Here is a 26,900-nt window from a genome sequence, read left to right on the forward strand (position 1 = left end):
ACAGAGAGACGCAGAAGCTGAGGGTGTGGGGCATCCACAGCGCTGGTGACTGACAGACAATGTTCCAGGTGATGTGACCAGTTTTGGAGATGCAGCTAGACTTAAATGCACCCACATGTTGTTGAGTATTTGTATAATATGAATAGAATATGTTCACCTCCAGTTCAGTTGGGCGCTAACCAGAGATAATTCACCATTTGAAGAAGCAATGTTCCCACATTAGATAATGCTCCAAAAACCTTATCCTAATGTTTAGTTTGAAGAGTTCTCTGGTATACAAGTGCTATTCTTCATACAACTAGATTTCTTGAAAGTGCTCTTGAACTTACATAATTGTGCTAAAGGATATGACCTCATACCTGTCTGAGAGCAAATCAGCAAATGAAAAATTGAGGCACATCAAAATTATTCAGAGGCTCGTCTTGATCAATGACATCCTGATATAAATAATCTATTTCTCTCTCTCTCGTCTTTGCGCAGGCTGGTGATACTGCGGGACCCTGAGATCTCCACAGTCACATTCCCAGGCAAAATAATGAACTGTAAAAACCGTACTCCAGTGGCCAAAGGGCGGGCAAGGACAGAAATAAATCACCCCGAGGATTACAGTATCAATGACTTTCTTATTAAACCAACTTGAGCACCGAGTTCTGTGATTAATGCCTTTCCTCTGTCCCAGAGTCCCTCATTAAAACAGATATTCCCCAAACCAATCTTAGTCAGACGCAGGACATATATGCTTGGCAACTTTTGGCATGGTTCTGCACCCCACAGAGTACAGAGTACACCTACTCTGACTACGTAAGGAGATGATTTATTACAACAAACCTCATATATGTCTCCAGAGTCACCGTCTAGACTGATTACAGTGCAAGTGAAATGTTGGACGTTTCCAGCACAGTAAACGTGCCCTTCTCCAAATAACCTGCCTTTTTTAAAACATTTGGTTCCGTTCTCGCCTGTGAGTCTGATTTTTTTTTTTTTGCGTGCCTATTTTACTGCCACGCAGGGGACAGTGTTATGATGGGCCTCCAAGCTGTTCCGTTTCCTCACAAGCTCTGAGTGGCAGCTCGAAGAACGCCTGTGGGAGGTCCTCTCAGTACAGCTAATGATTTATTATTTCCGATTATGAATATGTATCTCAGAGCGCACTCTGCGCGCTGCTGTAAAGTTTGACACTGCCCTTTCGGAAAGTGCTCTACCTGCGGTTCCTTTTGGAGTTCATTTCAGCACTGGGCTGGCCCCAGCTCCCTTAATTAGGTGGAACTGGCTTGCATCCAGAGAGGGCCAAACCGCAATAATGAGACATTGTCAGGCAAAGGTTGCTGCCCTGGGTTAGAGGGGGGCAAGCCCAGCCAGGACCTCTGGAAGAATCAGACCTGCAGCAGAGAGGGGCTACCCTGGCATCCCTACATTAAACCAGGGAAAGAGAGAAAAATGATCCCAGGTAACCCCAGCTAACCTCTCCTACTTACCCCAACCTTTAAATCACCTATCTCTTTAACTCACAGCAGAGAAACTGAGTCAAAACCCATAAAGTCCCGAGTCTAATCACTCTGACCATCTCTACAAGGAGTCATAACTATTTGTATTTTCACAGTAATTCTATGTTCTACTAGAGTAAGCCATCACATTTCTGAGACTCTGCCAGGCTTTTAGAAGTAAATCTTTAGTCAAGCTGAAGAAATGGCTTTTTGCTCTGTAAAAACAAAGAGAACAGATCTATAAGCAGTGGTGCAAATGTAGACGAGGCACCAGCATTAGACAAAGGTTACAAAAACAGTGCTCTAAGAAGCAGTGTTAGAAAAGATCAGGTTTTTCTCAATACCCGGAGGGAATGAGAGAGCTTGCATGTGGTGCCATTGCACAGACCAACATAGTCACAGACGTCATTGTTCACGGCCTCACGGACTGATGACAGCTTCATTACTGAGAAGGGAATACACAGGGTGCGAGTCAGAGAGGAGCAAGCAGTCCGCCACACACAAACACAGACGAGCCTTTCCGCGATGGCCGTGCGGACGACTGTGGCATTTAATTGGGGGGATGGGGTGGGATCGGTGGGTGGCCGTTCTAAGCAGGTGAAACAGAGCAGCCATGGAAACGCAGGTGAACGGAGTTCAACCTTTAACCAGCTGGAGAGACGTCCCAGCTCCGAGCTGTGGGAGGATGACTAACACACGGCACACTTACACTCTCACAAGTCATGGTGATTAGAATGCCATCACCTGTGCAGCTACTGTAGATGTGTGCTGTACTGTAGATCTGTGCTCGGTCCAGACATTATTACATTATTGGCATTTAGCAGACATTCTTATCCTGAGAGGCTTACATTGGTTATGGTTTTTTACAAAGTTATCCTTTTATACAGCTGGATATCTACTGAGGGAGTTGTGGGTTAAGTACCTTGCCCAAGGGTACAGCGGCAATACCCCAGCAGGGAATCAAACTGGCAAACTTTTGGTTACATGCCCTACTCCTTACCACTATGCTACAATGCTGCCTATGTGTCTTGTTTGTGTTAAAAGTGCCTTGGTCCCGGGGTCATGGCTGGTTGAAATACTGAGTAAGAGACGAGCAGACATCCACATAAGCAGCTATGTGGATGTTAATGATCTGTCTAGCTTTGGATGAGCCTTCAGCCTTCATTAAGCATTCGGCCTTTATGAAAATGACATTATACTCTGAACTAGCCAACTGTGCGGGGAAGCTGGTTAGAAGCAACCCATTAGATAGTAAGAAAGAGAAAAAGGTGTCAGTAAGTGCTGAAGATGTGAGAAGTGTTGGAGTGCGCACTGGGAAGTGTGTTATAAGTGGTAACAGGAAAGGTGTGGCGTGTACACAGTGGTGTATGCTCAGAGGTGTGTTGTAAGAAGTGAGTGAGACTTTAAGATCTTATCTCAGATGAGTTTTGTTTTGATCATTTTGGCATTCAATGCAGCAAGATGAGTAGTCATCACTGCAACCACATTAATTTAATAAATACCAGCACATCCCAGTGAGTAGGCCAATTTATCCACCAATGCAAAGCGTGGCTATTCCAAGGAATTTTAGCAGATGACTGTGTTCTTTGCTTAAAATCAATCCCTACAGTTTATTAAAACCTTATTTGATTTCAAAACTCGCTGTATTCAAAGCATCAGTTCCATGATTCTGTTGCTCTACGTATTGCTTTTGACAGGATGAAAAGTATCATTTGCAATGCGGACTTTAATTTGCGTTGACCGTATGAAGTGATGTTATAAACAGTACTTATCCCTCTCCGACTCTGGAATGAACAGTAACTGCAATGACAATGTTCTACCACCAGAGGCATAAAAGGGCAAAAAGCCAGAAGAGGACTTCAATAAGAGCAGCCCATGGGAACAGTCTGGGTCCAGTTCTAATTACCTTGCCCAGGGGTACAAAAGCACAGCACCATGTGGAAGCTGTTATACAATTCTGAGGTATTGATTGGGAAGCTGTGCATGGGTGCATGCCCAATAATTATATAGCTACTGCCATGGGAATGTAACCTGCAATATATCATGCTTTTTATGTGAGCCAAGGTTTATGGATATGATTGTACTCCATATTCAAGTAGTATTTAATCATAAAAAGTACCCTACAATAATAAAAAAACCCTAGATTACCAATGCTAAGTAACACTGCCAATAATGACAGACAGTGTGCTATAGGAGTATGCGTTGAGGTGTGTTACAGGAGTGAGAGTGTAGTGCGATGGTGAGTATGTCACGAGCTGTGCTATAGAGAGTGAATGTGTGAAGGGCTGTTGGCAGCTGAATACACTATTGCAATGCAGGGACCACTCTTGCATAACAGAACCATTAACTTTTGCCTGAGTAGAGGTCCTGGGGTCAGAACACTGTTCTCAGTATCAACCCAAACAGGCATTCTTTTATATAACATTACATTATTGCCATTTAGTAGACGCTCTTATCCAGAGCAACTTACAGAGGTTACAATTTTTACACATTATCCATTTATACAGTTGGATATTGACTGAGGCAATTGTGGCTTAAGTACCTTGCCCAGGGGTACAGCAGCAGTAGCCCAATGGGGAATTGAAGCAGCACCCCTTTGGTTACAAGACCTTCTCTTTTCCACTATGCTACACATCTGCCCTCCCTGTTAATACTACTCAGCAATGAGCCAGACCGAAGAGACGCTCTTCCAGTATTTGCCAGTTATCAGATGCGAAGCCCCAGGTTATTCCTCACAGTCATTCTCTCCTGTGCACACAGAGTCCAGGTGCAGATGTGTGGTGGTCACATGACTCCCTGTACACACACAAAGGACCCGCCCCCTCCCGCTCTCCTCTCTTCAACTTCAGCGCACACTGGCGGCACTGCATGAAGTATGACAGACAGGGCTGTTCTCAGACAGTAAATACACTGAGAGGAAGGGTTCGGTCAGACAGACCAAGCATGTATCAATCCAGCTCACAAGGGCTATCCATTTGCTGAGTGCTTGGCACATCCAACCAAACACTTCCCCTGAGTGTAATTGTACAACTCGTGCAAGCCTTTTCTATAGAGACTGAAATAGGGAATGCCAGCTGGATCCATGAGTGTCGATGATAATGACAATGACATGGTGGAGTACTGATGGATTTTCTCCCTCGGGAAGCTGTGTTTTGCCCCCGGATTGAGTCAGAACTTTGACCCAGATGCCGATCTCACAAACCTGATGCTGAGGGTGAGTCCAGTCTGCGGCAGCACAAAGCAAGGTCTGACGAGTGAGAAAAGAGAGCAGTTATCAGTACCAGCTTTACCATCACCCCATTTTGTTTCCGGGTGGGTCAAAGTTTTGACTCAATCCCAGCCTTAGGCATCATTAAAAACAGTTCAGATTTAAAGTAAAGGCAGTTGGCATAGTTGCGACTGGTCCAGTTTACACATGAGCTAAGTTTTGTTCTCTGGTTTCACCCTCCACGTGGTTCCGAGAATTACTACTCAAATCTACTAACACAGAATCCTGTCATGTCAATCCTCATGCCATGCTGGCTATAACAGCCTCTTTACCGTCTGAGAACTGAAGCAGTTTTAAGGTTACCCCTTAATCCCAAAGTCTTGGACTAAACAGAGGCCTACATGGATGCAACACATACAACCACAGTGGCATACACCCACTGCCCTCACCAACCCATATCAGTAGTAAACAACCAGAATCGAGGCCAAAAGGCAGAGTATCTCTGGATGAGAGGCTGGATCACTGTGATTACTACAGCTCACGCATTCCAAACAGTCAAGGGCCGCCCCAGTGTCCTGATCAAACTCCTCATCTGGCCATTTACAAATCCCTGTTTAATTGGTTTTTATAAATAAATCACTGAGTGTTCTGTTGCAACATGGCTACTGTCCACCACCCAGGTTCCCCCCAAAAAGGCTCTGCATAAATGTAGTCCATTGTTTTTTGGCTATTTAGTTAGTGCTCAACGTCCTGCAGCTGTGACTTGGAGACAGACACCTCCAACCAACACCTCCAGGAGATTCGCGATTCCCTGTCCCTGTGCTCAAGGCTGCCCTCTGTAGGTACTCATACACAGCTATTATAAGCGCAGGCAAGTCCACATTCACTGACAGTGAGCCATGCAGGCTTGCATCACTGCAGGCAGCCCAGGTGGGCAGACGCAGGCCCCACCCACGGTCGGGCCAGACACTCACCCTCCGGGCGATACTGGGCGATGATGGTCACCGTCTGGCCCGCCCCTTTCAGGGCGGCGGCCGCTTGCTCATGTGTGGCCCCCCGCAGATCGATGCCGTTCACCTGCAGAGAGCCAGAAACAGACACACCTTCATACAGGGCACACCTTGCTGGGAAGATGCCACAGCCCACACTACACTCCGATACAGCAGATAATGAAAGGCAGAAAGAGAAGCAGGGAGGAAAGAAGAGAGAGAAAGAGAGAGAGAGAGAGAGAGAGAGAGAGAGAGAGAGAGAGAGAGAGAGAGAGAGAGAGAGAAAAGTGTTCCACTTTTAATTGCCCTTTATTCAAATTGAAATAAAAGGCAGGGTTATTTAAAAAGGTTTACAGCTGTACAGTTACATAAGCACAACATGGGAATCACCAAGGACACGTACCACAATAGAGTGTTCACATTAATTGTAAACAAACTCTGTAGTTGCCTTTTGACCCTAGCGATGCAGAACCTCTTACATGTATTGCTATACTGTATTTGAAGTTGTGTTCATGATTACCATGGGGGAATTCTATAGAGCATTTAATAATGTGCCATTATATGTCCGCTAAATCATTTGAGTGAGGACTTTGCCGAGTGTATCTGAACAGACCCATTCAAATCTGGCTGAGGTAATTAGGATTGAGGCGCATATGGAGTGCACACATCTCCTCACATGAATCCAGATCATGGCACATGCATCCCGCACGGACTGAGCGGCCCGGGTGGGGAGGACGCAGCTCCAACAGGCTGCGTGAGTTTGGAAGAGGTGAAGCGACCCCTCGGTGCTCGGCGGTTATAATTAGACGCCAAATCAGGGCAGCGCCGCGCCCCCGCCTGCCGTCCCTGCCTACCGCCACCTCCGCCACAGCGTCTAATCAAGGGCTCCGGCTCCACCCGTCCTGCTGCGGCACTGGTTTGATTTCCGTTTTTTAATCAGCGCTGATATTCTCTAGGGGGTGAGGAGAGGGCACTGTGATTAAGGAATCAGCATAGCCCCCAGGCTACCCCGGGCGGAAAGTAAACTCTGCTCCCAATGATCCTGCGTGTTCAGACCGGCGCAGACCGTGAGGTTCAGGGTGGATTTACTCCTTCATCCGGCGAGATCCTATCGGCGAGAATGGTGCAGTAGCACTCTCTGGTGGCTCGGAGATGCTCTGCATTGATACTGCTAACTCTGTGTTCCCCACATTTATAGGGTTTCTAGAAAAATGAAACTGAGGTGCAACAGTGTTGTGCTAATGCTCACTCACTTGTGCGGGAAGGTTTGTGTCTCAGAGGCCCATATGCAGGAGACAAACATTAAGTACAGCATGCAGAAAATACAGGTATTACAGGTAAAATAAAGACGGCAACTGGGTGCTTTGTGACTCAAAACAGAATGATGTTATGGAATACTGAAACCCTTACATCATATTTTGGTTGTCAAAATAAATTAAAAAATGAGAAAAAAATGAAAGCACTTACGCTGTAATTTTAAAACAAACATATTCTGAACAGATTTCATGTCAACAAAAGTCAAGCAAACAGCCCACATATTATGAGAGGCTGACCCCCATATAATACCCTGCAACAAGCAGGTCTTCATGGGAATTTAAACACGTCAGCCATAGCACACTACAGAGAGACATCACAATGACATCAACATGACAGGAACTGTATAAAGTAAAAGCAACAAATGCACACATGTAACGCTGCTCTATACTGCATCCTGAAAAACACTGCAATTTCCTCCCCAGTGAAAAATCTAAAGTGGACAGTGGTGTGGTGTCCTGAGACACTGAGAGCCGGATGTCTGAGGGAGGGACGGGGGTCTCACTCACGGACAGGATCTGGTCTCCTCTTCGCAGCTCCCCGCTGAGGTCTGCCGGTCCCCCCGCCAGGATGAAGGACACGAAGATTCCCTCGCCATCCTCGCCGCCCACGATGTTGAAGCCCAAGCCCGTGGAGCCCTTGTGGAGGACGATCTTTCGGGGCTCCCTGTACAGACATGTCAGGTAGAACATGTAATCGGACGCATCTGTCGGACTGAGCATCTTCCCTTCCGAGGAGAGAAACGCGCAGCTTCTGCTAACGGCAGGTACCCTATAGGGGATTGCTCTACTTAATACGCCATGTGTCCTATTTCTGAATTTTTTTTGTGCCCTCTCTCTCTCTTTCTTTTTCTAGAGTCGAGGAGTTAACTGTCTGTTCTTGGCTTCTGACAGCTTCTGTAGCACAAAGCCCCACCCCTTATTGAAAATAAACTATACCTCAAATTGGACATAAGCCCCACCCCCTCAAAAATAAACCACACCCTTTATATAGAAAATCCAATATTCTGCTTGGAAAATAAATCCTGCCCTCTCTGGTAAATAGACCACACCCTCCACAGAAGCTGAGAGAAATTATTTTCGAGAAGGTGCTGGTATCTTCTCATTGTTGCTACCAACAAGTGAGGCCAACCACAACTGATGTTTTTTTTTCAGCAAGATCATCTATTGGAGATATACAGCACACATTAAAGCAACAACAATTACATAATATTCTATCAATTAATTAAAAAAAATAAATTTGCTACCACAAAGGAAAAAAAAATCATAAGTCCTGTAGATTTCAATTTTTAGCTATAAACACTGAAAAAAGTTTGTCTGATAAAATGTCTCAAGTCCCATAAATCCTATGAAAATCGAACGCTTAAATATCCTAATCCGTCAATAAATGTACCTGTCCTACATTCCGACGGTGTGACATTGCTAACGTTCTCCAAATCACATTTTCAGACACTTCTGCCAGGTAACAAGCAGTGGTCCTGAGGCTGTCTCCCAGCAGACAAATCACAGTCTGGCTCTGAGAGCAGGTTTGGCAGAGGCGCCTTTCTCTTTGACATTTTTTCGCCCTAGTTGCGGAGGTGCTACATCCATTCTTCCCCCCGATGGTTCCCTGTAAATGGGCCAGTGCCACTGTTCTGCTCCCAGCTCAGACCGGTTCCGGTCCCCGTGGGTCACGGCACCTGATCGGGCGAAGACCCGCCGCTCAAAGCTACCCCCAGAGTCACACGCGTGTAACAAATCACCTCCATCACAGGAATCAGTGAGGACAATTAATAATTCATTGCTTTTGTAGGGCGTTCATCCTCGGATACAGGGAGGGAGCCTCACAGCGGCGATCGGACTCCTGTAGCAGCTGTCAGAGTGAAGCATGACCACCATTACAGAGCAAAACACTCACTGCACGCTGCCTGAGGTCCGCATCACCTCACAGTTAGTGTCTACCTTGAGTGCGGGAGTCAGACTCATCCTTTGGCAGGATCATAGTTACAGCTTTTTGTAAAAACACACCTGCGGAAGTGACAATCCTGGCCCTTCACTACAGTCATTCATCAGAATGACATATACTCTGCTCTGCTCCAGAAAGCAAATAGGGTAGTTAAGGCAGATTCCCTTAGACTGGAAATTGATTATCTCTCAATCAGATTAAGGGCCAAGCATTATTTCTGTAGATGCAGGTGCAAGTCTTGTCACCATAGGGAAATGGAAACGCAGTTTTGTGGATCTGAATTTTTTGTGATATGGAAATCAGAGTAACAGAGTGTGGGTTCAAGGTGTTGGCCTGTAACGTATCCAGTTCTGTTCATAAAGAAAAAAAAAAGCATTGGCATGAAACCTCCCTCGGGCATGCAAAATCAGTTTAAAGACAAGACAGGATGGATTATATTGGGGAATGAAGCAGAGGCCTGATAAATCATTTTGGCTATCTGACTCTAACATTACAACAGATCTCGAATCGGGTCTTCTGCTTATTGGCCTGTTTGAATATTGCATGTGAAGTGCATCACCACTAGATGGCAGTACAATTCTAACAAATAAATCTTGATGGACACAGCTTCTCTACCAGTTCAGTGCTATTTTGGCTGGTTCATTGACACCTGGATGTCTTGCTGATGTCCTTTGGTTATGGTGAAAAGGAATATGTATAAATACAGTTTTAAGGCTGTACTCTACACACCAAACATTTTGATTATCTGTCTGTATCAGTAATTAAAATCATATGAAAAATCTACATCAAAAACCTATAATCACACTACCTAAAAAAACAGACATTAACCCACATTAAAAACACTATAATTTTTATCATAAGTATTAATAGTCCAGGACAAAATAAATGATTAAATGTTAACAGCAACATTTAAATTACAAGCAGAAATCACAAAATAGCCCAAACCTTGTGCTAGTGAGTGTGCAGTATGTAGCTGTGGTCTGGATGTCTGCTTGGATATTACACTCACTCCTCTGTGCCTGGCATTGGCAGAGATAACCCTGTCACGTGTTAGGGGCCTGATTGAGCAGCCGACACATGTACACTGTGTTACTGTCATGTCAGTACAGAGAGTATCACACGCTGTCTCCCCCTGTCCGCAGCTCCAGTGCACGCACGAGGCCAGCGCTGGAACCGATGACCAGCAGACAGGACACCTCACGCAGCTTCCTCCTGCTAATCTCTAACACAGCACACTGCACTGCACAGATCACCCACGGAGCAAACAGAGACCGCATCTATCAACGGCGTGCAAGCACAACTTTCATTCTAAACTGTGTGCAGCATCATGATTGCAGTGTATGCAATTTATATAAAAGAACAATAAATATGATATTAAACAGTTCCTACGCTTGCATCCATTACCAACGGCAGGAACACAGGAACATGGCGGAATGACAGGTGTGCAGAGAAGATGAACAACCCTGTTCAGACACTGAGAGGGACAGAAGTGATCAGTGTTCGCAAAAACGCAAGAGATCTGTCTTCCCAGCTCTCGTATTGAAGACTGATATTTATATCCCTTTTGTTTAGACACACGACAGCTACACTGACATCTTGCTGTGACATGTGGCACACACAGACAGAGCTCTGATGACCTCAGGGGAGGACGAGGGGCCGTTTGCTTTTTTTTTTTTTTTTTCCCACTTCTGTTGGTGGCCTGATATTGCATATTTGCTTTTCAGACACTCTCAACCAGCTCATATTTTTATCTTTTTTTTTTTTTTTATTTTTAACACACTATCGATTTACACAGCTGCATCACAAAGCAAGCAGTCGGGTCTCAGCACCTCTCTTCAGGATCCAGCACAAGCGTCCCACTTACATCGTATTGTGCTGCTTTTAGCCGTTAAGGAGATGCTCTTATCCAGTCTGACTGACAAAGCAGACAGATAAAAGTACAGGTAATGAGGATAGAACACACCTAGACATGCAGCGCCATAATAACCACTGCCATACTGAATACAGAGGTGCTGCAATAAAAAAGTCAGCATCGTGTGCAATAACAGCCTACAGCAGCACTGAAGAAAAGAAAAAGTTTAATAAGGTGTTATATCGAGATAGGGAAGTCAGATCTGAGCCCTTCAAATTACAGTCTCTGCTCCCGGACTGCTATACCTCAATGCCACCTGTAATTTGCCTCTTTCATCCTGAGAGCAGTGGGATTCTGGGTCAGCAGATGCGTTACACTCTGTGACGCGTAGAACAATGCACGCAGAGACTCATTTAACCCCGGCCCATATAATCTGTCAGCCCACCGAGCGCCCGGGAGAGGCTGGCCGCTTTGTGTGAAAGCTGCTGACCTCTCTGGGACCCCTGAGGTTAATGGGAAAGCCGGGGAGTTTGATTGGGGCTCGTCTGAAACGCTGTCAGACGAGGAGAGGGAGCTGGTGTGAGGCGCACCCGCAACGTCAGGGGACACCTCTCACTCTCAGACGCAGCACTCTCGCCCGGCCAATTAATCAGCGGCTCGGTGCTGTTGGGCCCATTCCTGCCCCCCCACCCCCGATCCGGCTTCTTCCTCATGTTCCACTGCCTTGTCCTGGCACCCCTCCCAAACCACCACCCCCCCCCCCCCCCCCCCCCCCACCCCGGCCAGCTGTGGCCAGCCGATACAACCACAGGCTCCCTTATCTGCCAGGCTGCAGAGGAATTCCACACTGAGTGGCCATAAAGGGGGAGACTGAGCGTGCATATAGGGGCCGACTCGATATCGCCTCCATTTGGCCTTGCGGCCCCGGTAATAATTGCGAGTCTAAAGCACTTACACAATGCAGATCGGAACCCGAGAGACCCAACACCTCCGCACACCGTCACGCCGCAGAGTGGGAAATCAGACAAAGCACATCGTTTTCGCTGGAAAATTTGCAAACGTCAAAACCCATCCCAGAGGCCTCGTCTAAACACGGCTGGCAGCCCCGGGTTCCGACGGATCGCATTAAACATGCAGGGCAGCGCCCGGCGCTCACGGCCTCCATTCCTTTCATGTCAGTGTATGTTTGCTTCTCCCTGGATCCATTCTTCATTGACAGGCGTTTTTTTTTTTTTGTTCTCAACACAAATATCTTTGAAAATACACAAAAGGCTATTTAGTCATGAACAGATACCAAGTCACGAGTTTTAAATAACCTTGGTTTGCAATGTTGTTTATGTCCATAATTAAGATTTCAGAGATTTCAATTTCTATAATTTGTTATATAAATAGTTTAACAAAACAGAAGGCATCAAAGAGCACCAATAAATGTCCTATATCATGCATGTGTATATCTTTCTATAGCTATGAAAAACCTTACATTAATCTGCTTGTTAACTCTAAAATATAACACAGTGACAATGTATATGAATTCACCTGGAAGAATGTCTATCTGAAGCAGTACTGTTATAAAAAGTATTAGGTAGCCAAAGTGATTTCTTCAGAATCATTCGCTCCGTGAAGCCAGCTAGGTAGTTTACTGAGGACTGAGGAGACCTCAGTCTAGCATTTAATCATCAGTAAAATGCAACGAGAAAACCTAAATCTTCCAGCATAGTGTATATTATCACAAATACTCTGGTACACACACACACACATCAACACACACACACACACACACACACACACACACACACACACACACACTGCATGCTACACATAACAATCCAGGATTCAGTCTGAAAGTATTACATATTAAGATGTTTATATTACTGAGGATGATTTTCTATAACGGTCCAGTGTAAAAGTTCACTGACTGCACTGAGAACAGTTGCACCTAGGGCTACTACAGCACGCTGCTTTCCACTGCACCCCACATCCACACTGAGGAACAGAGTGGGGGGAGACAGCTGTGCCCTTGAATGTTAATCTTACTAATGGTTGTGTCAGCCTTTTTTTAACATTATTGTTTCTGAGTGCCCCTCGCGCCGTGAAATTGATCCAGCCTCAGAGCGGCGGGGAGTTAATGAGAACGCCACCAGCCGTCCCTCGCGAAGCCGACCCTGTGACCTCCCCGGCCTAAATGAGGGAATTTCACCTGTCGTCAGCGCCTGGCCTCTGGGGCACCCCGCATCGCCGGGGGCACGGCGAGCAGGACCTCCGCACCAGCGCAAATGCAAGGTTCCGGAATAAACAGGTTCAGACGGGTAATGAGTTTGACCCTTTCAAAAGGGCCAGCCTGGCATGACCTCTGACCCCCCCCCACCCCTACCTACCCCTTCCTATGACGGCCTTCTAATGACCTGACCTTCTGCGTCCAACCAGAGGGGTCACATCTCATTGGACATCGCTGACACCTCGCTGTCGTTACCCATTGTCGGCAAGCCTTTTTGCGGTCCCAGGACAGAGTGAGGGGCAGCAGCACACTGAGAGAGGATACATGTTAATAAAGAAACTAGCGAGGAGCTTCATACAGTGCTGCCTCTGTTCAGAGGAGCGTTGATGAGGTCGCTGGATTCTGGACCTGACAGTCGGGAGTTGGAGTCTCAGGTACCTCACACCTGATCGTGTCAACTTATCCGAAACCGTCGTCAGTTTCATTCACGGCCGCGCCAGCACGCAGCAGGACTGTCGTGAGAAGAGAGAGGAGTAAGAGAGAGAGAGAGAGAGAGAGAGAGAGAGAGAGAGAGAGACGGGGAGAAAAACCACTCCAAACTAAAAACAGTCCAGCGTCTTCATTTTCAGCGTAAACAAAGTACTTCAGCGGGCGATTTATAGAGAGTGGTTCACTGGCACTACTGCTGGAGATGACCAGAGAGACAGGCAAGCCACACTGAATAAAGAAATAATCATTAACCATAATTATGATTTGTGAGCAACCAGTGGTTACACCCATGTTGAAAAACTATTTCTGACAGGGTGTCAGCTTTAAACTAGATCAAAATAACAAAGTAAAACTTAAAACAAAACCTACTTTAAAGGCCGCCCAGAGTTCCTCTCTAACAAAATGTATTCTTCAGAAAATTGTCTGATTTAAAGAGTTTACAAATTACCTTGTAATATCCATCCTACTCAATGCATAATTAGAATGTCCACCCAAACACTTTCTCTGAATTTCTTACACTAAACAGAAAATCAGTACTTGCTTTTCTGTGTTCTCTTCTCTGCCTCCCACCTCCTATTACCAGACTGCAAATGTCAATCATTCAACGGAGCTCATTTTGTGGACATAGGCAATGCAAATCAACCTACATAGGGATATCAGAGAGTGGTTTAGATAGCTGCATTCTGCAGGCTCTGTGAGGTCAGAATAGAGCAGGATCCCAGCTTTCCTGCACCCTAATGGAGCATGCTTGCATGCACAGCACGTGAGTTCAGTTGCAGAGACGGAAGTGGAATAGCTTACCAGCCATGAGTGCTAAAGACCTGACATAATGCTAGATATACTCTAGATACTGTAGCCTATTGGCAAAATGGTGAGGCTAGATGGTCTGAATGAGCTGTCCTGATCACTATATTCCCAGAACCTTACCTGTCCCTCAGTCAAACACAGGTCTAGAAGGACAATGGTCTGGGAGATAAAAATAGTTTTCTTAGTATAGCACGTGTCTCCTTTTACTTTCTCTAGACCCCGCCCCCTTCACAAAAACCTGGCCAAAAAGCTCAGCCATATTGGTGAAAGCACAAATAAGGACTCGGCACTCCTACTTGCGCATTGTATTCGGCCGTGGGTCAGGGTGTGGAGTTACGCCCGCACAAAAGAAGCCATTTCACACGACGGTCTGCATGACCCAGATCTCCGCAGACAGCCTTTGTGCTTTTTTTTCCCATTAATCCTTTCAGTGTTCAGCACCTGAACACAATGCTGAGCACAGTGGGACAGAGAGGGCTCTGGGCGGTGGTATGGAGTTCACCTTCCGGTAGCACATTTCAGACTAATCCTACAAAGCTTGTACACTCGAGGCGTGAAAGAGACTACAGATGTACATTTAAAGTGACGTTTTGTTGGTACAGAGTGCCAGGGTAAGACACCTTGTTCGCATGGATAAAAGGATAAAAGACACTTGTGAAGACCCAGCAGAGAGAGGAATGATAACTAAGCCAGACACAGGGAATAAATAGGCACTAAACATACTGATCACAGCAAATGATATATACAAAATATAAAATTGCTCTTGGTTTACTGAGGTCTTTTTGATTGTGTGACACTTGTTTTGTTATGGAACTGACATTTCTGGATCTGTATAACCCTATTTATAAGCACTAATATACCATATGCTTTAAGTTGCTTCAATGAGTGAATGAGTAATCGTACATAAAACAGAAAGAAATCTTTTAAAATGGACACTGTGAAAATGTATTTATATTTATCAGGGATCACGCAATTTAGACACTTCCCACTTGACAGTTTTTTAAGGCCATTTCTTTGACACACCTTTGACCTCCAGAAGCCCAGTACAACTCCAGGTCCTGAATGACCAGTAAGTACTTGTCTTGCACACACAATTAACTAATCTACACTTAGCTTCAGTTACATTAGGCACTGACTGATTATGATCCTCGGGTTAATCTAGTGAAAAAACATCGAGCCCTTTCAAAATTGCCATAATATTGTGGTAGTTTAATTTTGCTCGTGTCTGTGCCTGTCTCAGAAGTGACAGCCTCACCACTGAGTGCACCAGTGTGTTTGCTAAAACCGTCTGCTATCAAGGTCATGCATTCTCATGATAATCATTGTGCCATAAATTCAAGCTGATGTGCAGCACATTCTGCAAGTGAAACATAAACACAGAGTTTTTATTGCCCTCACTTGACATTATATAGGGCTGTGTAACAATATGAGCAATTTTTCTAGTGTGTGTGTGTGTGTTTATCTTGGTGTGCATGTGCATGATTCAGGCCTGTAAGTGTGTGTGTTTTCACAAAGTTCTGTGTATGCACAACTGTGCGATCACAGCAGTGTAGTACTACACAGTTCACTTGCAGGTTTTTTTTTTAAATGCAACAAATAAAATGCCCCTGTGCACTGTGTTATCACACAGAGTAAGAGGGTGACATTTGGCAGATGCAAACCAGTGTACAACAGATCTAATACTCTGTGTATCAGGGGAAGGCACCGCACATGCAGGGAAATATTTCCAAATAAAGATGACTCACGACTTCCTCCGTATGGCTCAATCATTTGCATGTCAGTAGAAAAAAAATGCACAGCCAAGCAGCACAGATCATGTTTGCAGTAGCAGAAATCCACATCGCAGGCACAATGTCAATATTTCTCCAACACCACTGTGTCCAAACATAAATTTGTGTAGCAATGGCTTGAATAATTCAGGGTGTTAATAAACTGATAAGAAATCTTATTTCAGGATAAAATAATAAGCAACCACTGCACAGCCAGTGCCAAAATAGTAATACACTGTACATACGAAAAAGAAAGATAACAGTGTTAAAAAAAATAAAATGCAGACAAATTAAATACAAAAATGACAAGTTTCCTTTTTCTTTTTGCAGATTTTTTGCACACGCAGCTGTACAAAATATCGAACAAGCAGACGCATTCATCTCCTAACTAATGAAGTGTTTATTGCCTGTCTAGAGAGCGCCGTTCTGAAATTTAAATAATTTATATTCCCATGGTAACCAATTAAGGATCAACATCTCATTATTCCAAGTCTCAAATGTTTGTGTTTGATAAGGTTCAGAAAAACAATTTTAATCCTGCAACAGCGAATAAATGTGAAATGAATGACCGAAAGGAGGACTTTGTGGTCCTTCCAGTGAATAAGCCAAAATAGACACTAGCAGGCTGCGCCATTGGGCAAAAGGCAGAGTGGCACTAATCATTCACCCTGTAAACTCATCCAGAGCCATGACAGGCACAAACACAGTTTACCATACTGGCCCATATGCAAACTTATCAGATTTTGAGGCTCCCGTTCATTTCAAAGACAAACATTTTTTCAAAATATGAAATCACGCATCATGGTATTGTATTGCATTACTTTTCATAACAGTGTAATTCTGAGTAGTGTGACAGTCGTTAATTCATGACTTACCATGGTCTTAATTGCCATCATACCTCCATCTCATTCTCTAGGATACCTATCTAGAATTTGTGACATTTACTGGTACCATATTCTCTCAATGCAGACTTTTCCATTTTTCTAGTGCTGTGCTAGCTACACATCACAAGTGCTTAATGCATATTCTATACACTAGTGTCACTTTTGCCAATGGTGTCACTGTTAGCCCCTTAGCATTAGCATTATCAGCTCCTCTTTGAAAACAACGCAAACTGCATTTTTTAAAGCATATGTTTCAGAGAGGAAACCTGCTTTCAATAATATGCAACATCACTGCATGATGACAACTTTGCTGACTTAGCTTTTCAATGACAATCTACGTATGATCGTTTAAAGGAAAAGAGACATTTATAACTTTCAACCTCAAATATATCTACAAGCATGTACATTCCCTGTCAGATTAAGTAAACTCATCCTCATATCCACAAGCTTTGATCACCACAGACGACACAGGGCAAAATCTGCTATTGCTTGATAAGAAAAATAAATGTCCCCATTTAAATGGAGCCCAGATTGTGGAGTAAATTTAAATGAAAACATTGGATCGTGTTTCGGAGTTGCTCAAAAGTCTCCATCTGGGTCATTTTCCGGCTGCTTTCTGCTTAGGATAATTTACCGTCAACATTCACTGCCAGCATGCCAAGATCAGATCTAAAAATGACTACGGCCTTAAGGTGTCTGAGAGGAGCTCAGTTTTCTGCAGAATAATTCACAACTGGGTAAAGCACACTTGAACCATGAGAAAATCGAATACAATGACAAAACCTAACATGCTGTAATTTACCTTGCAAATGCATCCACATGCTTCCCAAGCCATTCAGTCAAATCAAATCAAATCATACACTCACTCCAGGAATTGTGTGTGTGCCTCTCTTACCAGTGCCAACCTTAAAAATAAATTGCATCCTTTACCCCAAGAAAGGCAGTTATGTTTCAATCCAAAGCGGAACTACTAGGGCTAACATAATCTGCTACTTCAGTTTTGTACTCATGCAGTAGTATATCTATATAAAGCCCCATATACAAAAGAATCAAAACCGAGCACGTATATTGTGTCGAACACATTCAACTGACTGGCAGGCAAGTGCTCTTTCAGATATGTTCAATGCAAACTCAAACCAGCAACAGCTCCCCTCACTCCACATGGTATCAAAAGGTCACAAATTGACATTTTTTTTATCCAGATGACTTTAAAGGAGGAAGCAACAGGAATGAAGCATTTGAAAGGAGACAGCAGAAACCAAAGGGAAGAATCTAAAAAACACCAGCACTGGGAGGACTGGTGGGGTAAGGGGAAAGCACAGGGGAACAGTTTGGGTAGCATTCACTGGGAATCATAAGGAGGGAGAGGGAGGGAAGGAGAGATGGAGTGAGGGAGAGGAAGATGGAGGGATAGTTAAAAATTAGTAGTAATAGTAAACAGAAGAAATTCATAACTGATGGACTTCCAGAGAGGGACAGCTGTAATGTCATTCACAGCAGAACTGATCAAAAGATGCCCTTCTTTTTTCCCAGAATATCAGATTATATTTCTTCTTTTATTGCACTGTTATTGTATGTAGTAAGTATAGAGATGGATGGAAGGGTGAGAGAGGTAGAGAGAGAGAGATCAGTATTAAGGCAAAACAGATACGTGAGCAGGTGGGAAAGTGAGCGGGTGGAAAGGTGAGCAGGTCAGCAGGTAGACAGGTGAGGAGGTCAGCAGGTAGACAGGTGAGCAGGTCAGCAGGTAGACAGGTGAGGAGGTCAGCAGGTAGACAGGTGAGCAGATGAGCAGGTGGTGGGGTGGACAGGTGAACACGGGAACGGGTGGAAAGGTGAGTAGGCTGTGGGGACAGTGCAGGTGTCAGTACCTTGTGATGTCGGAGTCGGGGAGCAGGCCTACGTGGTAGTGAGGGAAGGGGACGGGATGGAGGAAGCTTTTGTCACACTCTACAGGGGAATAGTGCCGGGGGGAGGGCGCTCGGTCACACAGTTTGTTCACAGTGCTGTAAACGGGCTCTGGAGGCCTGGTGAATGACACAGAAGCAGAGAGTTAGTGCACTTATAGTGAGCCGGATGAGGGTCAAAACAGCATACCAGGTAGTGCCTGTGTCAGTGCTGTTCAGAGGGGGCAGCTCTTCTTACAGATGGGTCAGCCGAGCAATGTACTCTCACAAACTTTTAATGGAGTTCGTATCCGTGAACTTTGCTTCTCAGGTGATAATTAAATGCCATTTGCTGGTATCACAGCTTTGTTGATAAACCCTCTTGGAGAAACTGTTAGCATTTCTTAGGCTCCCGCTACACATGAGTCTCAGCCTCTGAAATCGAATGTGAAACATTTCAACCTTTGCAGCGCTGAAAGAAACACAAAAAAACCTGTGAAGTGTGAATAGGATGGTGGAACACAGCGAGATCCGCCGCGAAACCGATTAGTCTTCAAATAAAAAAGACATCAGCCTTGGCGTTTGTCCAGTTGTCATTTCACAGAAAAAGCACGGTGATGGCCTCTCAGCATAATGGCTTCTTTAAAGAGCAGCAGTCTCTCAGGGTCCCCCTTTCATTAAGGGATTGATTTTCTCTCCTCGTGGATCTAAGCAATGACCTTTTAAAACCTGAGAGCGCAGGTTGAATATAGACATCAGTGTGCTTGTCGCTCCTGCCCACAGACTTACCTTAACTGGAAGTGCTGGGAATCAAACCTGTGAGCTTCTGCATCTTCTAACGAGGTGTTTCTAATTGGGATGAAAAAAAAAAAACACCCAGGTGAATAAAGCATTAAATTAGTTAAGAATCTGCTTGGACAAAGAGAGACTGACAATTTACTAATTATCCATTCACACAGCTGAAAAATTCATTGAGACATTCGAGGTTAAGTGCTTTACCCATTGGTACAACAGCAGTACAACACCTGAGAGTCAAACCAGCACACCTCTAGGTTGCAAAGCCTAGCTCCTTCCCTCATACAGCTGCAGGGGTCACAGCAGTACCCCTTGACATTCACAGTCCCAGCATGAGATCTGTGTAAATCAGCATCCAGGATACTTAAAGAAACAGCATGTGTCCCTTCTATCGCCTCTGTAATTTATGACGAGTTAAAACATGAACTCTCATCTGCTCCAGCGCAGCACCATGTGCAAGAAACTCCATAACCGCACAGCAGACAATCAGATGACCAGGAAAGGCCTCTGCATCCAGTTGCATGGCATTGCTGAGCTGTGATACAGTGACACAGGGTAAAAGTAAACTTCATGTTGCTTTTTAGTGCACAGACTCAGAGAGAATGCTAAGTGCTCCAAGATGCCAAGCACCATTTATTATTCTTAAAAAAAAAGAACAAATACGAGAAAATAATCGAAACACGTAATTTGATCTGTTCGATTGCACTGACGAAGCAACTCCATTTCCAGTACTAAGATATGTAATATGATAATGATTAAGAACAAGTAATGTTATCACATTCTGCAAGGCTGTTCCTTCCCTACAGATCCTTACATATGGCCTATGTGCTCACAGTTACTGCAATGTACATCAATCCATCCCCCTACAAACACAACAAAGGTCATGATAGCAAGGAAGAATTCTGCTACATTTTACTTGCTTAGCAGATTTTCTTATATAGAGAAATTGACATAGCTTACACTTTCCACATTGACCATTTACCTGAATTTCCCCAAGATATCCATCTATCTATCTATCTACTGTATCTATTTACACAGCTGAATATTTACTGAGGTAATTCAGGTTAAGAACTATGCCAACAGACACAACGGCATTGGTTCACCTGGGAATCAAACCAGCAACCTCTGCTTTACAATCATTGTTTCTTATTGCTATGCCACAGTGTCAGCCAGGTATTTAGCCCTTTCCTAGCATGCAGTGGTTTACAAATTTCTCCTGATTTTATTGATATTATGTCTACTGCAAAATAAGAGCGTGACAACCCTGCTCCAGTGGCAAGGGTCATGCTTTGCACACAAAAAGACTTATAAGATAACAGAGGCGTTCAGTATTCACTGTGATGCATATCAGCAATGAATACCAACTATGAGCTTCAGCACAAACACAATGAAAATCTGACAAGACAATCAACAAATTACATTATTATCACCTTTCAGACACCTTAGGCTGTCCAGAACAACTCACATAGGTTAGAGCTTTATTCATTTATAGAGGGGGATTTCTACTGAAGAAATTATGGGTTAGGGACTTCGCCCAAGGGTACAACTGCAGTACCCTAATAGGGAATCACACCTTTGGGTTACAAGCCGTGCTCCTTATCTCTACACTACATGAGATCTGTTTAAGTTAGAATGAAAAGAAAAGCATAAATATTACAAATATACCACAGATTGAGAGAATACGATAACAATATTCACAGAAAGCAACAGCATGCAAGCCCCTCCTCAAAAAAAAAAAAAACTAACTACAGTCATGCCTAAACACAGTGAGCATTTCATTTCATTGATGTCATTTCATTGAATGAAATGGAACGAGGAAAAATGAATGTGTGCCCATCTCACGATGTGTCCTTGCCTTTCTATGACATTTTCATCAATGGCCGCATCGTCCTTACACAGCTGAAAGCATTGAAAGACTTTTTGTAAATGATTTGGAAAAAAAAAGCTGTGCTTGAAATCTCTCTCAAAATCCAAGCAAACGCAATCATATCTTCACTGTAGCTTGGAGAAGTCGCGATGTCACCGTCGCGTTTTGATTGCTGGGTAGGGTGGTGGAGAATTTTGCGTTTGGCAGGGGGGCTGATGGGAGCTCGTGCGAGATTGCTGAGGCAGACAGTAATGTAACTACCACTCTACAGGGGGCCAATTCCAAACCCAGCTGGAGTTAAATGTATTCCTTTGACTGCTAAAGTAATGCACTTATACTCAAAGGTTTTTCTTTTTGTTCATTTTTTCCCCCTCCCATTTTATCAAACATATGAGTACATTATCGTTTTCACCTCTTTGCTAATGAACATTCATTTGCAGAGACTTTGATTCATATTATCTGTTCCCTGCAGAGTAATTTCAGGTCATTCCCCGTGAGAATTTCCTCCCAACAGGTGATACAGCAGAACCAAAGCTGTTATGGTACATAATGTAAAGTTACTGAATGGATGTAGAGAGGAAAAAAACGAGACAATATTCTGGATCTGTGGAGCGCTGGTGTCCGTTCAGAAGGAGGCCTAAGACTCCAAACACACTGAGACTCCTCTGATATGTCTGCATTTATGCACAAACGCAACACATGAATGAGACAAAGGCGTCCTCCCAGGTGGGATGGTGTACCTGAGAGTGCCGCTTTATGGCTGAAGGAAAGGTAGTTACCGTAAGAACGAAAAGCCCTCCAGCCTGTTGATGTCCTCCTCCCCCAGCATGTGCTTGGGGATGGGAGAGTACCTCCCGGGGGAGATGGGGGGAAGACCGGGCTTGTACTCCAGGGACTCGTTGCCCAGGGAAGGGATATGCTTGTCCAGAACTGGAGAGAAAGCTGCAAAGCAAAGGCGAGGAAGAACACTCAACAAGGCCGTTCCGCATGCTTACCGAGGTCATGTAGTTCAACTCCTACAGAACAAACGTGTATCAAGCATTCTAGAACAGGAATGTGGTCTAGAGTGTCATAGTATCAGGTGTGATACACTCCTGTCCTACATCTTTGAATAAAAAAAGATTCCTTTTTTTAATTACAAAATGGCTGGGGCAGCTCAGGGTTGTTACTGGAATCATATTGTTACACGTAACAAAAAGACAGAAGCTCCACTTACAGTGTGTGATATCAGGAGGCCCATAGGGATCTGATAAGTAAACACTGGTGGGTTTGCCCACCTTCAAATAGACTACATCAGATGTATTTTTCAATATGGCTACTGCTTCCTCGTGAGAGACTTCCTCCAACGTGTAGTGGTTTACCTGGAAAGAGGAAAACAGTAGGGAAATAAACTCACAATCATGTGCTCCTTCCTTCAAGAACATATAAAAATCGGCTTTGCAAAATATCCAGACCGGAGCTACAGAAATGGGTCAGTGGACTCAGGGAGCATCTGCTGGAAGATTGAGTTCAGTTCCAGTTAAATTGCCCATTACCGCACATTGCAGTGTTGTTTTGGAATCAATAGGCAAGCTAAAAGGCCTCACAGACCTGCATTCACTCTTATTTAAACAAGACTATTTAACTGAAAAAGGAAAAAAAAAAGAAAATAGTTTAATATCATTTGTTCAGACAAAGCGGCACTGTGGGATGTCTGCTGCTTGTGTGGGATTTCAGTCTACAGGAGACCCTCACCATCTCTGAGGGACATGTTTGGGTGAATCTGAGAATACTGCACTGTAGGAATCATTAAGACTTAAGTGTGGGGAGTTCATCCTCAGCACAAAACAACCACACTTTCACCATTATGTAATAATTCTATAAATTCAAGCACATATGTAAAATAAATGTAAGACAGAGCGAGCTGGCACAGTGCATTGCATTCTGGGAGCAGAGAGTACACCTGGACACAGGAGGTGACTCATGTTCATATTTAACACTGAGCACCACAAATCTGCCAATGCTGAAGCTCTCCTGGCTCTCCTCTGATCTCTGCTTCCCTGGACAGTAGTGCTACCCTGTACTTAACCTCTCTAGACCCATAATCTTCCTACAGCCCTGCATGAAAGAAGTATGCTGCTCGGGGTGCATTTTCCTTATCAAAAAAAGGTATAATGGTTCATTCAACATGCTTGAGTTACTACCTGTCATTTAAAAACATTTTTGGATTATCTATCTAAATCAAACTCAATTGTTTCTAAAAATTAATTAGCACCAACCCCTAGAAGTGTGAATTGAACAACTAATTAACATTATTTAACTTCACACTTCAACAACACTTTGTATTACCAATTTGTTTCAGGAGGAATAAATTAAGGGAAATGAGTTGAAGAAATATCACCAGCTCTTTCTGTCTATTAGCAGGGATATTCCTCCAGCTACACATTACTCTCACAAAGGACTGAGAGCAGATACACGCAGGGTAATATTGAACACAGACCAGTGTTTAATTAGCAGCTAAGTCTAGCCTAACTAGGGGTTCTGCTGGATCAGCGCCAGCATTGTAACAGCATGACCTCCCCATGCCAGTGTGGGTGTGGTGAGATGCTGAGGCAGACCAATCAGAGCTCTCCACTGCTGGGGCATAGGAGACACGCTGTGCCCTCACCATAAGCAGCCTGTCGCCAACCTGCAGCCTCCCATCCTTTTGAGCCGCGCCCCCCTCGATTATTTTGGTGACGTAGATGCTGTTGTCTCCCGGGATGTGTTGGTTGCCTACCCCGCCCGCGATGCTGAACCCAAGCCCTGGGGGGTGGAGAGAGAGAGAGATGGAGAGACGCCCAAATTGGCATTGATATCTCCACACCCGAAACACCTACAAAGCCTGGCACACTGATATCAACCATTCCTGAAAAGCGTCAGCCAGCGTCCTGCAACTGAATTAAAGCTCAACAGCGAAGGCGATTGTGTTGTGTGTGCGTGACGTAACATAAATTGTACCATGCTGTGGATTAGTTTCTTATTTTTTGAACAAATGGAAGGAGCACTGAATGTTCCTTCTGCTGCTTCACTTGGGTTTACAGGGTGCAATTTAGTTTATCTGAACAGAATTCAATCTAAAGAATGAATGTTGTTTTTCTTTTTTTTTTTTTTTTCCCTCACACAACTGCCATTTGTCCATTTCCTGAAAAGCCAATGGCCATCATTTGTGTCTTGTATGTAGGTTTTTGTGGTTTGGTATTCAGTGTGACTACAGTTTTTAACAGAAATGCTCTGGAGGAGAAAAGGGTGCTTTATATATATTATAAATAAAACATGATGCTCTACAGTCCCTGAAGCTCCATGGGGGACAATGGGCAATACTGAGAAAGCGCAGTAATTCAAGGAAACCAAGAAGTGGCTCTTCAGAATAGAAGAAAACCAAAAAATCTAATTACCCTGTTCCAGAGAAACTGCACTATTGCAACAACTCAGAAATGAGCAATACAGTAAAAGCTCTTGCATAATGGAGCATACATCTGATTACTGCAAATCGATTTTCCCAGACATTTTCAAATTTGTTTCGAAGGAAAACAAGTAAGTTAGTATGAAACATTTTGCATAGATCTTTACAGAACTATACATATTTTGTATAGATCTGTACAGATTGCATAGATATATGTATATATTTGATTTCTTTTTGTTAAAAAAAGAGAAACATCTCACAGACAAGTATGAAGCAGACTCTGGGAAGGGAAGTCACTTTTCAAAACTAGGTAAAGATGACAGTAAGAGGTTGTAGCATCCTCGAGTGTTCATGTCAACAGAGTTGCAGCTTAAACACAAAAAGTGGAAAAGGTCACTGAGGCATTTTGCTTAAATTCAATTAGAAGCACTCTGAGTCTGAGAGGGCGAGATGGAACTGGGGAGTTATTGAGCGATGAGAGTTCTTGCTGACATGGAATCACTTGGAGAAGAAATAAGCGAGGGTCTCCTCTTAAAAAGGCCTTTCAGTCCTCCATTAGAGATCCCTGTGTTGTAAATGTCAGCCAAGCGTTTAGAGTGTGGTGAGCAATGACTGGTCTTCGTGAACCCAGCTTTTTTTCTGAATCTTTCTGCCTTGACCATTGTTTCCTCCTCAAATTGTGCACTACATTTGCTTAACTTAAAAAAAAAAAAACAGACAAGACTGGTTTTTCTTAATGTTAGTTTACTGCTAGTGTTGATGGGTCATGTTCACCAAAATCAAGATCGGCATCTAAGGATCTCCATGTGTAATCTGTACAGACCTGTCAGCGTTAACCTCTTTGCATTATTCATAAGCCTGCGTGGAAATACTCTGCAAAACTGTTGCCCCTGCTGATAGCGGTGCCAGTCACTCCTGTTCGCATCGCTGACACTAACAGCAGTGAGACAAGCTCGGCTCGGGCTCAGCTCGGTACGGAACGGCCGGCCGCACCTTTGGGGCCCTTAATGAGCTTGATTTCGATGACGGTCTCCAGCATGGGTCTCCTCCGTCGCACGTAGAGCTGCACGATGGAGCCGGCCACCTTCAGTGCCTCCACCGCACGGCTGTGGGACACCTCGGAGACGTCCGCGTCATTCACACGCAGGATGCAGTCGTTCACCCTGTGGGGGTGGGGGGCGGGGGGGGGGGGGGGGGGGTATACGCAGGTCAGGTGTAGCCCATAGATTCCAAATACTGTGTACCCAAAAATCTTAAAATCTTAAAAGTCTGAAACGTTTTCTAAGAAAAGACAGAAGACAGAGGACAAAGTATTCTCTATAACCATAAACCACATACTCCTTTGTATGCATAAAGTCAGCCCACCCCTAATCTCCCCCTGAGCAGAGTACTTCACCTGGATTGCTTCAGAATAAATCCAGCTATATACAGCCATAAATGTGTGAAGATAAACTACTCCAGATGACCTGGATGAAGGCATCAGCCAAGAAAATACATACTGTAAAAAGCAGCATCTCCAGCCATTCTCTTTCTACTTAAAGGAGAGTTATGGGTAACCCTACGGCTTTAGAACTGTATGGTTCTTGTATGAAAATGTTATGAGTGTGCATTGATCGTACATCACCTTCAAACTAGGCTGAAACGAAGGGGTTTCTACCAATTGTAAAATGCCAAAGGCAATGCAAGCTACAGTGAAACAGTACAGACAATACTCTACTCTCTGTCTCGGGTAAACTTGCCCTGAATAAATCATACAACACGAATGACTTGTCCTGTACCCCTCTCTCTATCTCTCCAAGGTTTACCAAGGGCATGGTGTTGGGATGGGGAGCAGAAAAGGTGTGTAGTTGTGCTCAAAATGCAGTTTAACCCCTTTAACATGGGTACAGTTTTAGAGGCCGCCTTTCTAACCCAGCATCGACCAGCTTTCAGAGGGAAAAAGAATACAGCCAATCTCTAATGAACTCGTGATC

General features: G+C 44.2%; 1 protein-coding gene across 2 annotated transcripts in view; it reads right to left on the bottom strand.

The window, feature by feature from the left end:
• LOC118782697 (disks large homolog 2-like) overlaps window positions 1–26,900 on the bottom strand; it is a 98,665-nt gene that overhangs the window by 24,318 nt on the left and 47,447 nt on the right. For both annotated transcript variants that reach the window (XM_036536172.1, XM_036536171.1), the window contains exons 5-12: window positions 25,921–26,090; window positions 24,151–24,287; window positions 22,720–22,864; window positions 22,283–22,445; window positions 19,631–19,690; window positions 18,827–18,982; window positions 7,505–7,661; window positions 5,667–5,769 (exon numbers count right to left, since the gene is read on the bottom strand). In XM_036536172.1, the coding sequence (XP_036392065.1) occupies window positions 5,667–5,769; window positions 7,505–7,661; window positions 18,827–18,982; window positions 19,631–19,690; window positions 22,283–22,445; window positions 22,720–22,864; window positions 24,151–24,287; window positions 25,921–26,090 (1,091 nt within the window). The remainder of the gene's footprint in view (window positions 1–5,666; window positions 5,770–7,504; window positions 7,662–18,826; window positions 18,983–19,630; window positions 19,691–22,282; window positions 22,446–22,719; window positions 22,865–24,150; window positions 24,288–25,920; window positions 26,091–26,900) is intronic.

The sequence above is a fragment of the Megalops cyprinoides genome, chromosome 9, assembly GCF_013368585.1.
Source record: "Megalops cyprinoides isolate fMegCyp1 chromosome 9, fMegCyp1.pri, whole genome shotgun sequence".
In the NCBI taxonomy this organism is placed as follows: Eukaryota; Metazoa; Chordata; class Actinopteri; order Elopiformes; family Megalopidae; genus Megalops; species Megalops cyprinoides.